This window comes from Schistocerca nitens, chromosome 2 (assembly GCF_023898315.1).
Source record: "Schistocerca nitens isolate TAMUIC-IGC-003100 chromosome 2, iqSchNite1.1, whole genome shotgun sequence".
In the NCBI taxonomy this organism is placed as follows: domain Eukaryota; kingdom Metazoa; phylum Arthropoda; class Insecta; order Orthoptera; family Acrididae; genus Schistocerca; species Schistocerca nitens.
The window spans coordinates 833,528,945-833,542,947 of NC_064615.1; the positions used below are offsets into that span (position 1 = coordinate 833,528,945).

Below are 14,003 nucleotides of genomic sequence, written 5' to 3' on the forward strand. Positions count from 1 at the left end.
TTTAACGAAAAATACGATGACAGTGTAATACTCCTTTTTAGCGCCACATCAAAGATCTTCGTCAAATATATTTGACAAATATTTGATCACATCTTTGATCAAATCTTTGACAAAGAAATTTGATAGTGTAATACCAGCCTTAGAAAAAGAACCAATGAATGATTAAATAATCCTGGCTTCCATTAGATATCAAATTAATATTTTTGTAACCTGTGGTTTATGTGTGCTGCTGTCTATTGATTACTGTTTCTCAGGTGCCAGAGAAACCCAAGGCAATTCACAACACATTCATCTGTGTAAAGCTAGAATAAATTATGTACTGGATACCAGTTCAACAGAGAAGTGTTGTGTGGCATTTAAATTTCTGATCCATAGAAAGTTATTTGTACCTACGGTATTGTTACAGGAAGAGCAGCTCCATCGAAGAACAGCAGAAACAGTCTCACAAAATATGCATATGAATTCACAAGATTCTAGAGTGCAGAAGTCAACTGTTGAAGATGTTGAAACAGGGAATAGTGAGGTAACATAACCTTCATTGAATTTGAAGAAAAATGCAAATTCTTACCTGGTAATATAATGTAACGATTGCTGTATTTTACACACTATAAGAGATACTTTCTTTTCTTCAAAAATTGCTTGCAAAATTCAGGTACGTCTTATACTCAAAGTTAATATAAAAATTTCCAGTGTTTGATTTAAAATTCCCAACAGTTTTAAAAATAGCCATACATTCAATGCACGGGGAAGCTCTCGATCTGGCAACATTGGATTCAACTGGCAGCAGCAGTGCACTGATGTGATGAACATGAGTTACAGGGATTCACAAACTTTCTAACACTGTTTCCCTCCTACCTTGCCATCACGAACCCTGTATAGCCTGTGGTACGTCATTGCAGTCTACGGTGCCAGTGAAGTTGAATTCAAAGTGATTTGCGTTATTGGTAACAGTACAATATTTTTGCTAGTAGCTAGTTTTGTAATGAAAAAAAAAAAAAAAAGGTACAGTATCCATATGCTGCAAGCTATAAATTGAAGGTAATAGCACAAGCAGAAGAATATAGAAACAGAGCAGCTGAGTGGCATTTAGGCCCTCCACCAACAGATTTGTGATTGGCGGGCTAGTAAAGAGGAATTTTAAAAAATGAAAACTAAATGTGAAAATAGATGATTGAATGCAAAAACTAGAATGACAAATTTGAATGCCAAAACTAGAAGATGACATACTGACATGGATTCAGGTGCACCATCAAAATGGCATTGGAATTAATACAAAAATGATTCAAATAAACGCTTGTAAGCTGGCGCTGCAGCGGAACTTAAGACTTCAAGGGTGGAGTTGGTTGGAGCTACAGGTTTATGAAGCATCATGGACTTGGTGTGGCAACCAAACCCAAAATATCTTGGAAAATGCCTCAAGAGTATGAAGAAAAAATATTATATTTCCATCACCCTATTATTCAACATCGGAAGAAAACCAGTGAGAAACTAAACCAAATAGCAAACATGGACAAAACTCCTCTGACATTTGAAGTGCTGAGTAACAGAACTATTGCCGTGAAAGGTGCCAAAACTGTAACTACGAGGTGTGGCTAGAAAAAAACCGGACTAGTACTGGTGAAACAATAAAACGAATGCAATAAGGCTGAAAGTCGCGTGGCCTGTCACGTGACTCTCGCTCCGCCTACTGCTCGAGTTTCATCTGCCTCCTGCACTCAGTCTGCCCGTGGCGTCTGTTTTAAGTAGTTGACGTTTTGTCTGTGCGTCGGAAAATGTTGAGTGTACAGAAAGAACAGCGTGTTAACATCAAATTTTGTTTCAAACTAGGAAAATCTGCAAGTGAAATGTTTGTAATGTTACGACAAGTGTACGGCGATGATTGTTTATCGCGAACACAAGTGTTTGAGTGGTTTAAACGATTTAAAGATGGCCGCGAAGACACCAGTGATGACACTCGCACTGGCAGACCATTGTCAGCAAAAACTGATGCAAACATTGAAAAAATCGGTAAACTTGTTCGACAAGATCGCCGTTTAACAATCGGAGCAGTGTCTGAGTTAACAGGAGTTGACAAGGAAAGTGTCGAACATGTTTACCAATTTTTTCAATGTTTGCATCAGTTTTTGCTGACAATGGTCTGCCAGTGAGAGTGTCATCACTGGTGTCTTCGCGGCCATCTTTAAATCGTTTAAACCACTCAAACACTTGTGTTCGCGATAAACAATCATCGCCGTACACTTGTTGTAACATTACAAACGTTTCACTTGCAGATTTTCCTAGTTTGAAACAAAATTTGATGTTAACACGCTGCTCTTTCTGTACACTCAACATTTTCCGACGCACAGACAAAATGTCAACTACTTAAAACAGACGCCACGGGCAGACTGAGTGCAGGAGGCAGATGAAACTCGAGCAGTAGGCGGAGCGAGAGTCACGTGACAGGCCACACGACTTTCAGCCTTATTGCATTCGTTTTATTGTTTCACCAGTACTAGTCCGGTTTTTTTCTAGCCACACCTCGTATAAAAGCAAGTGGACATGAAAAAATGCACTACACTGTTCTCTTTTCATGTTGTGCTGATGATACTCAATATAGTGATTGTTTTCAAGCACAAAATAATCCCAAAACCTTCTAAAATACCACCAGCTAATGTTGTTCACATATGTGACAAGAGTTGGATGGATGAGGCTGGTATGGAATTGTCGATTAATAAGGTGTAGGATAGTAGGAAAGATGCTTTATTGAAGAAGAGTTCTCTTCTTGTGCTTGATCAGTTTAGTAGTCATTTGAAAAATTCTGCGAAGGAGAAAACTCACGGTTATTCTGGGAGGACTTACTTTACGATTGCAACCTCATGATGTCTTTATACATAAACCATTTAAAGTGTATACGAGAGAGAAATGGAAAAAATGGATGTGGGTGAAACCCATCATGAATTCACACCAAAGGGAGTTTTAAAATGGCTTACAATCAAACAAGTGCATCAGTAGATAAAACAGTCATGGTGAAAAGCGAGAGAAGAAATTATTGTTAAATCTTTCAAGACGTTCAGTGTAATAATGCTCTCAAAGGGAGTGAAGACCATGTTATATACAAAGAGGGGGGTGGTGGTGGTGGTGGTGGTGGTGGTGGTGGTGGTGGTGGTGGTGGTGGTTCGGATGACAATTTTCATGCATTTTAAAGGTCAGTTCAGTCTTATAAACTAAGAACTTTTTTTAGTCTGGCTTTGCTATTTAATAATAAAAATTTACTTTAAAAAAAAATTAAGGTTCATCTTATAGTCCATAGTGCGTAAAATACGGTAGTGTTCCATATGATGCACAAACTGACAGTGATTGTATATTTTTTATACGTTCTTTTACTGTTAAGAAAAATTTTAATGCTCATGCGGAGAATAAAGTCATGATTTCTGAATGCACCCTTTTCCACAGCTCAGGAACCCTAACTGTACTGTTTCATGTAAAGGACATTTCATTATTTATATTAAGGTATTCTGAGAAATTCACTATAGTAGAAAATAATGTAAAATAAAATAAAAATAATAAAAATCTCTATCCGATTCATTTAGGGTCAAAATTATACAGATCCAAAACCCGAGTACTTAAAGACAACGTACTAAAGGTCGGCAACAGACATTGAGTTTTTTATTGACATTTATTTACACCTTGCAGTAACAATTTATGATGCTGACCACCTTCTCAGTGCACACATTACAACATAATCCATTGGAAGAGCTGAAGCCTAGGCTCAAAATCATTTGGCGCATTTGTTGTACACACTGATAATGATAGATGTGTAATTGCTGCTCCATACTCCATGAAATGTCCATAGTGAATTCTTGGGTGAGTGCATTTAATGGGAAAACTGAGGGGTGCTTCTTAAAATCCTTTTTCCTGCTCTCCCTCTTGAATGTCTTCGTTTCTCATAAGTTTCTGTCCAGGGCACTAAATTTCTTCCCCTTAGGATATGTACTGTAAACCTTTTCTGTGTTCATTCATTTATGTTTCTAGTCATTATTTCCCATTCCAATGTACAGCCTTAGACATAGTGTATGAGCACTGGCCAGCCGGCACAATGACTAAGACCAAGTTGTCCATGTAAGATGCCAGTAAAATTGGCCACTCCTCAGAATTCTAAGTCTAACCTAACCTAACCTAACCTGGAGCAAGTATGGTCTTCCACTCAAGCTGTAAATTCCTCTATTTGCTAGTGGTCTACATCATGCGTTGTCGATGCAAATTACTGAGTTAAAGATACTACTCATTCCTTTATTTTTTATGACATTTCAGCTGTCTGTGAATGGTATTGGTCATATATAATTTGCTTCACTTTCTAATCAACCAGCAATATCAAAACGTTCTGTGAAAGGTCTTGTAGCTTAATCAAGATCAGAATAGTCTATGCTCAAGTGTTTCCTCACACCACAGTAGCCCTGACCACTGGCCACCTGCCACTGGGCACCTTGGTGTGATCACAGTGTGGCGCACTTTGGCACATTTTTGCTCTCGCATTGTTAGCATAAAATTGTTTCTTACTGTAGTCCTATTTTCCATACAAAATAGTTCTATAAACTGAATGTACAGTGTGCAGTTAAACAAGATGCCTAGGTTGCTGCGAGTATTTTAATCAAGTGTCAATTTCTTATTTGAAGTTCTAGTATTTTTCGTGCAGTTACATATTGGAATTTGCATATTGAATCTTACAAAAGTTGAATAAGCATTAGAAAATATAGTTGCAAGTGGAAAAAGTCTAATATTTGTGACCTATTGTTCTCTTTGGTTTTAAAAGAGGGATGCAGGCAGCGGAAGCAGCGCAAAACATTCGTAGCATTTGTGGGTGCGAGTGCTATCAGACAAATAGCTTCAGAAAAGGATTTTCTTGTTTCAAGAAAGATTGTTCTGGCATGAATGATCTTCCACATTAAAGAAACCTTGATAATAGGCGTAAATTATGAACTGTGACTTTTGCACTGTGACTGTCCCTCGTGACTTGGCTTTAGCCATGAAAAGGATCTGCCATGGGAAGTCTGTCTCATCCACAGTACAGTTCCTGTGGCTGCATTGCCTGTGCCTTCTGTGGGTTCTACAGATGTAGTTGCTGCTCATGCAGAACACGCCAGTCAGTTTGACGATAAAAATTCAGTTGGCCCTGCTGGTAGTGAATGTACCTACCTCTGAGGCCCACTGGTGCACTATAACAAAGAGGGAGTGTGAAAGTGACAGGCAGTGTAGAAAATGCACCGCATAAGTTGACAAGCAGCCCTTACATTACACCAGGCTTTGCTGTATGAGAACACTGTATTAGAATTTTCCGAAAACGTGTAGTTTACTGTGGCAACCCCCCAGGGGGCTCACATCTCTTTTGCGAGTAAGTGCTTGGCCTCCATAGGGCCTCAGCCCTTAAATGCTACTTCCTTTTCTGTACTGCAAGTCTATTCTTCTGCTTTTCTTTATTCCTCTGCTTTTTCATTGGATGGTCTTGGTTCTGATTGTGCTTTGATCTGGTTTGTGATTTTGGACAGTCATTTTCTTCCCTTCCGGCATTCTACAACTTTTCGTTCTTAACTGTATGGTCCCCTTGTTGGGTTTGGCTTGCTACTCTGTTCCAAGCGAATTTAACTTTCTTCCACTGGTGGCTGCATGGCCCCCAACAGTCTCGCCAGATAGGAAAGATTATTATAATGCATAGAGATAAGACCCCACAATGTTTCATTCCCTGGCTACGTTCCGGGAAGAGGGACAAGCCAGACACCCAGTACTTGATGCGGATACTTTTACTGCAATGAAACAATTATTTTTTGTCAAAAACATTGAAGATAAATTTGGCAAAGTTGAGTCTTTGGTAAAAATACAAAATGGTTTGTTATTAATTAAAACTTCCTTTGCTGGCCAATCTGTAGCTCTTAGGGCATGTGATCGTCTAGGTGATATACCTTGACCATTGCTCCACACAAAACTTTGAACATGGTCCAAGGAATCATCTGTCGCAGAGATTTTGCCTTCCAAACAGATGAGGAGCTCTGGACTAATCTCCAGTGGCGAGACATACATTTTATGAGATGTGTGCGTTCAAAGGAAATGTCTTCCCAGATAAAGTTAAGTTCATGGTACGCAGGTGTGATATGAAACTGTATGTCACACCACCTGTGAGGTGCTTCAGATGTTTACACTTTGGGTGTATGTCATTCCTTACAGCGTAGTCCCAAAATGCGGCAGCTGTGGACAATCACTCCATGAAGGTAGCCCTTGTAAAAATCACCCTTCGTGTGTCAGCTGTGTGGAACACTGCCCTCGACGTTCACCAGTTTGTCCAGTTTTTAAGAAAAAAATTAAGATCAAGGAATACAATCAATCGATTGTCTGCCGTATACTAAGGCATGGAACAAATTTGAGCACCTTCATCTTGTTAATCATGATCATACCTCAAAATCTCGCACCACCCACCCTCCTCTCTTGTGGTACCTACAGTATCTTTTTTGGGAACTTCCCACACCCAGCTGGAGCAGCAATCGCCTTCTTTGGTGTTAACTGGTGACAGGGCTCTGTCTCAGGGTCAGTCTCCTTGGCAACCCCTAGATCAGAGGCTCAATGCCAAACAATGGCTGAAGCAGCCCTGGCCATGTGGGTCCCAGGGCCATCTGCTCTTCATCTGTCCCCATAATCTATGCAGATAGCCCCTTGAATGAACCTTGCCCACCAGAGGCTACAAAGGGAGTCGAAGGTGGCGGCAGCGGCGGCGGTGGCGGCTTCTCTGATGCCCCTGGAGGCGCCAGATTCCCCCATGTAGTTGGATTCTGAGACGATGTTTTTGATTGTAGTTCCATCCCCACTGTTGACAGGCAGTGTGGTGTGAATGGTCATCCAGGCCCCTTCATGCCTAACCTGGTCAACAGTCAGATGATCATTCAGTGGATTTGCACTGCTGTCACCTGCCTGAACCACACTTCTGTATATCCTCTCCTTATGCAGTTTGCATTGCTCTCCCACTAATGCACTTCACTGATGATCATTCTCCAATGCTCCGTGGGTATCGTGGATTCTGCCCGAACCGTGCAGAGGGTATCTAGAGGGGTCTGTACCTTGATTCATACAGATGGTTCCAGAATGAGATTTTCACTCTGCAGCGGAGTGTGCGCTGATATGAAACTTCCTGACAGATTAAAACTGTGGCTGGACCGAGACTCGAACTCGGGACCTTTGCCTTTCGCAGGAGAGCTTCTGTAAAGTTTGGAAGGTAGGAGACGAGATACCGGCAGAAGTAAAGCTGTGAGGACGGGGCGTGAGTCATACTTGGGTAGCTCAGTTGGTAGCCCGCGAAAGGCAAAGGTCCCGAGTTCGAGTCTCGGTCCGGCACACAGTTTTAATCTGCCAGGAAGTTTCATACAGATGGTGTCAGTGGGTTCCCCTTCATACCTCATTGGAGATGCAGGTGCAAATGACCTCGGTGATTAATATTTGCAATGTTTACTTACCTACAGACAGACCACTTACGTTGAATTGACTACATTAATCCAACAATATCCCCCCCCCCCTTTTTTTCCTGCTTGGGTACTTCAACCCACACCACACTTTGTGGGGGGTGTACCACATCGTCTGGTAGGGGTCTTCTAATTGACCTGTTTCTCTCAGACCATAATCTCTGCCTCCTCAATGATGGTTCTTGTACCTATTTCAGTATGGCCCATAGCACCTTTTCAGTTACCAATCTTATGCTCACTTCCTGTAATCTTGTGGTTTCACTACATTGGTCACTACACTACCACCTTTGTGATTTCCTTACCACTGCCTGACAGATTGACTACCACACCGGGCATTTAACAGAGCCAACTGGCCCTTGTATGCCTCTGCTATTACAGTCACCACCTTTGTTGGATTGTATTAATGAGGTTGTGCAAGGCATCTCAGACCTGATCATCCACACCACTGTAACTGCTGTTCCCCTTCCTATAGGTCCCTCACACCATTGGCCAGTGTTGTGGTAGACCAAAGACATTATAATAGCTGTTCAGGATTGTCGCCGAGTCCAGCAGTGATTCAGATTACATTCTTTGCTGACTAGCTTCATCACTTTTATGTGACTCTGGGCTAAGACTCACTAACTAATGAAACACAGTAAGGAGGAATGCAGTAAGGAGGAATGCTGGGAGCACAATGTCTCCTCCCTGGGGATGTATGCATCTTCATCTCAGGTGTGGTCCAAGCTCCATGGTCTTGTCCTACCGGGTGGTCTTTTTACCAATTTGTAGGTTCTCGTGGGACACCTTGTGACCCACTTCACAACAGCATCAGTGTCCTCTTCCTATCTGGCTACCTTTCTATTTTCTAAGATCCCCTCCACACACACACACACACACACACACACACACACACACACACACACTGTTTCACTCCTCTCTAAGCAGAATACTTTAATAAATGTTTCAGTGACTGGAGACTACTTCAGGCCATTGCCTTGTCCCACAATATAGCACCAATTCTCAATCAGATGATCCAACACATGAATGTTCCCCAAAAACAACATCTCAGGGCATCCAACAGGTGATTTCACCTCACAATGCCATAATACCATAGTTGTCTCAGTCCTTCATCTAGGCAAGAACCCAGTGTCCCTCGACAGTTACTAGTCGATTATCCTGACCAACTTACACTGTAAGCTGCTAGAAATGCTAGGTGCCTGGACATTATGCTGGGCTCTCGAATATCAGAGCCTTTTGTCCCTCTATAAATGTGGTTTCCTGGATGGACAGTCCACAACTGACCATCTGAGGCTTTTTCTAAGTGTCAACACTCTCTCTCTCTCTCTCTCTCTCTCCCCCCCCCCCCCTCCCTCTCCCTCCTCCCCTCTCTCTTTTTTTGAGCTGCGTGAAGTGTATGACACATACTTGACATCATCACATTTTACTGACCCTCCATGACTGGGGCTTTTGAGGCCCCCTGTCGATTTCTATTCGGCATTTTCTTATCCCTGCGGTTGTTCCAGTGTAGAGTTGATGCTCCACTCAGCTCCTCACAGGTCCAAGAGAACTGCATCCCACAGGGCTCTGTGCTGAGTGCCACCCTCTTCCTTACCACCAGCAGTGGGCTAGTGACCTCACTGTTGGTCACCCCTGTGTTGTTAAATCGACAATTTTTGCATTTGGTACAGCTCCCACTCAGTAAATGTTGCTCAGCAGCAGCTCCTTGATGCCATCTGGCATCTCTCTATGTGGGCTGTTTCCCATGTCTTCTAATACTCTCCTTCAAAAGTGCAGATCACACATTTCTGCCATGATACCATGACCCATACTGACCTGAAACTGTATTTAGATACCCAGCACCTAGAGATTGAAGCAAAGTCCCATTTCCTGGGCCTTCTTTTCAATAAAAAAGCCGACTTGGCTGCCCCATATTCATCACCTGAAGACTAACTGGATGTGGAAGCTTAATGCTCTCTGCTTCCTTGCCCACATAGGAATGTGGATTATGCTACTCTTATCCATATTTAACGGACCCTGATTTTGTCCTGACTGGAGTATGGTTGCCAGGATTATGGCTCAGCAAGCTCCTGTGATGTAATAAAATAAAAGTGATGATGTTATTCAATGGAAAAGTTGGAATTTGAGATTTCATTTACTGTTTTATCAATCACAATTGGCGTAAGAGTTATGGATTGACCATTGTCATAAGATATTGCATTATGAAATGTGAATAGTCTTTACTTGCAGTTTTGCATGACTTGAGGCAGCTACAGGTAACGTGCTATTGATTAAGAAATTGCATTATCGTCTTTCTGATTACTTCATGATCGTAGATACGATCATACCCGGTTGTGAAGTTATTGTTATGACAAAACAATTTCCTAAGGGACCAGTAAGTTCTTAAGGGTGTAAAAACAACTGTAACATCACACAAAAAGGGAAATTCAACATTAAAGCTGATAAAAATAAATGGCGTGTGACTAGGGCCTCCCGTCGGGTAGACCATTTGCTGGGTGCAAGTCTTTCGACTTGACGCCTCTTCGGCGCCTTGCACGTCGAATTAAAGCTGATGCAAAAAGACGATAAAACATTTTTTTTTTCTTTTTTTGTTTTTAAAAATGTGACAGGCGCATTGGACTGCTGATCTTGGTGTCTGTAATCTTAGCAAAATGCACAATTAAAATGAAAATAATACTGAGGAGATGATAGGAATGAGCACTGCTAAATGATTCAATATTTCCAGAACAAATATTTATTGTAACTAAAACATATATCATACCTTATGCTTAGTACAATAATGACGGTAGATTTTTATGTCCGTTTCATGTCCATTGAGCGCTCTTTTATATAGCCATTGTCTTCATGAGTTGCCCTTGCGTCGTCACGATAAGTTATAACGGTTCTTTTTACACTTCACTCAAACTTAGACGGAACACGTTTTTATACATTTAGTAAAAATTAGATCAGACTGCCACAAATCCGCGCATATCGTATATCGATCCATATTCTTCTCAGTTTATATTGCCGCTCAAAGACAACGAATTACATTATTTAGGAAATTCCACCGTTGCTATGCGACGCCATATTATACATTAATCATTCTTTACAAACAAGTATTCACCTTCTGGCTGAAAGTGTTAACTATTTGCTGTTTTAATGAAGCCAAAAATAGCGAATATCACACTCCTTTAGCTTTGTGCTTGTTTAGAGTTGATGCACCATTGTGGCGTGCATCTAGTCACTGGTGCCTTTTGGACTATTCCCATGGACAGTCTCCTTATCAAAGTGGGGACCTTCCCTCTTCAGATTTGATGGTACAAGCTTTTGGTCTCCTATGCAATCACTATCCAAGAATTCCCTGAGCATCCTATGTATCCCATTCTCTTTCCATATGAAGGGTGTTGTCATCCCGATACCCACAATCAGGTGGGATTACCAGTTTGAATTTGACTTGCTCCCCTCAGTGAAGATCTCCATTTCCCCTCCGTGGACAGCTCCCTGTGTTTTCTTGTGCACTACCCATTATATGATGCATAGGCCACATATTAGGATTAATCTCTTGCAAGGTCCTAAAGTCTCACTCACCTCCATGGCCTTTTGGCATCTTTTATGTCCGGTTCTTCAAGAGTTTGAGGGAGTTACCATCTTTTACACAGACAGCTGTAAAACTGTGGATCAAACTGGGTATGCTTTTACATATCCTGCTGGTATGGAATGTCATTCACTGCCGGGAACACATAATGTGTTTACGGCAGAGCTGACAGCCATTAGCAGAAACTTACATTTTATTAAACGGTCCTCCCTTGAGTATATGTACTGACTCAATGAGCAGTCTCCAGGCTATTGTCCAAACCTACACTTTCCACCCTTTGTTCTCTCAGAGGTTTGTCATGGTGCCCGCTGTCTCTGGGTCCCAAGTCTTGTTCAAATCCCAGGGAATGAACTGGCCAACTGTTTGGCTGGAATAACATGTACTTGTGCCCCGTTCACTTTGCCGATCACAGTTGCAGATTTGCAAGTTTATGTGAGATCTTAGCCCAATTGGAAATGGAACATCATCTGGTGGATTACTGCCCCATCTAATAAACTCCGCACAGTGAAGAAGACTACTGCAGTGTGGCGCTCTTCCTCCTGCTTCTCCCAGAAAGAATATACACTCCTATGTCATCTCCACATTGCTCATTCAAAGTTAACCCATTCTTGTAGTTGTGAAGCCTTATAAATAGTAGCTCCTATGTCGATGGAATGGCTCCTCCTTTTGGCCCTCTATCGTAATCCTCCTTTTGGCCCTCTATCGTAAGTCTGGTCTTCCAGACTCACTGTCTCTAATATTGGTGGACAATTCATGGATGGTTGACATGACTGTCAGATTCCTCCATGAAAGTGATTTTTATTCTCTACCTCTGGAGCATGGGCAGGGTGGTTGGGGATGGTGCGTCTCCCACTGTATGCTTGGTCTGGGGGTTCCCCGATTGTACCTCCTTGACTGGGCTATTCTTTCATCCCTCTTTTACTCTGTTATAATTGTTTTTAAATTTGATTTGCCTCCTTTCTGCCACACCAAATTTTCTGTTCTGTATGTCACACACTATTGAATATTGGGCCAATGAAACACAACCTTTGGCTCGCCTTCCCCACAATATTATCTATGTGGCGTTTCCAACTGAAGATGTTCGTAATTTTAACACCCAGGTACTTAGTTGAATTGACAGCCTTGAGAATTGTACTATTTATCGATTAATCGGATTCCAACGGATTTCTTTTGGAACTCATGTGGATCACCTCACACTTTTCGTTATTTAGTGTCAACTGCCACCTGCCACACCATACAGCAATCTTTTCTAAATCGCTTTGCAACTGATACTGGTCTTCAGATGACCTTACTAGATGGTAAATTACAGCATCATCTGTGAACAACCTAAGACAGGCTGTTCCAGCTCGTCGGCTCCGTTGTGAGCTGTGGAGCGCTCCCTGCTCCAGGGAGCCGCGTCGCTTGCTGTGACCAGTCAAGTGGGCCGGCACGTGGCACGGCTAGCGAAGGCAGGCGGCAGGGCAAGCGTTTTGATGTGCCAGCTGCGTCTTACAAGATCGACAACCTCATACTCATAGCTGCTAAGACGTGGTGACATGCTACACCAAAAAATACGATGTTCATGAAATAAATAAGAAACAACTGTTTTACAAGAAATTGCATACTAAATTTATTGGCTTGACATTTTCTTTTCATTACAAGAGCCGGCCGCGGTGGTCTAGCGGTTCTAGGCGCTCAGTCCGGAGCCGCGCGACTGCTACGGTCGCAGGTTCGAATCCTGCCTCGGGCATGGATGTGTGTGATGCCCTTAGGTTAGTTAGGTTTAAGTAGTTCTAAGCTCTAGGGGACTGATGACCATAGATGCTAAGTCCCATAGTGCTCAGAGCCATTTGAACCATTTTTTCATTACAAGATTGGAAATATCAGGCGTCAATGTGTTCGCAGCGTTAATGCGGAGGATGGCCTTCATTATTGCATCCTGAAGAAACGATCGTTCCTTACATTTTATTCTTTTCATTGCTGAGAAAAGCTGCTCACAACAATACGTAGATCCCAACATGCACATGATCTGAGAGGCATTGTTGTGAAGGGTGGGACATTTTTTTGCTGTAATGAACGATACGATCAGGACAAATCCAATGTTTTGTAGTACCTCTCTTTCAACAAAGCTGAATTTTGCAAATCAATAATCTCCAATTGAAGTGACGATGACAAGTCATCGGGGGAAACTGAAAAAGGAGTGCTGAACACCTTAAGTTCCATTTCCAAACTAATGAGGTCTCGGAATCGTGTTTCAAACGACGGGATGAGCTGCTTTAACTTTGCTTGGTAATCGCCGAAAGTAGTACCTTCAGGTAGTTTTAAAGAAGCAAGACTATTGAAGAACGTTAAATGTCCATTACTCATCTGCCTCTCAAATAAACGTAACTTTTCCATGAACGCTTTGATCTAATCGTGCATGTCAACGATTAGCTGCCCTTTGCCCTGAAATGACAGATTTAAATTATTCAGATGCATAGCCATGTCAGCTAGGAACGCCAGGTCTGATATCCATTTTATATCTTTCAGACAACGTATTTCTTCCCCTTTCATTTCAAGAAAAAGGGATATTTCCTCACGAATGGCAAAGAAAACATCAAGAACTTTTCCCTGACTCAGCAAAGGAACTGTACTGTGGTAAGGTATATCCCCATACTCCGCCAATTCAAAGGATTCCTGGAGGATATGGAAGCGATGATTCATACTGTGACGCCACACAAAATTCACACACTTCACGATATCTTTCATTGCGCCACCTAGCTCTACTGTTTCAGCACACAGTGCCTCTTGGTGAATAAAACAATGAAGTGTCAAAAAGTCTTTCCCGAATTCGTCCCTGAGTTTATTTTTCAAACGAGAAGCAAAACCTTGGTGACGCCCAATAGTTTGCGGTGCACCGTCGGATCGCTACAGAATGGAGCTTATCCCACGGCAAATTCATATTGTCCACTGATTCACAAACAGCTTCAAAAATG

At 42.0% G+C, this 14,003-nt stretch overlaps 1 protein-coding gene across 2 annotated transcripts in view; it reads left to right on the forward strand.

Annotated features, from left to right (window-relative positions):
• LOC126237101 (general vesicular transport factor p115) overlaps positions 1-14,003 on the forward strand; it is a 232,124-nt gene that overhangs the window by 189,679 nt on the left and 28,442 nt on the right. For both annotated transcript variants that reach the window (XM_049946909.1, XM_049946910.1), the window contains exon 15: positions 407-523. In XM_049946909.1, the coding sequence (XP_049802866.1) occupies positions 407-523 (117 nt within the window). The remainder of the gene's footprint in view (positions 1-406; positions 524-14,003) is intronic.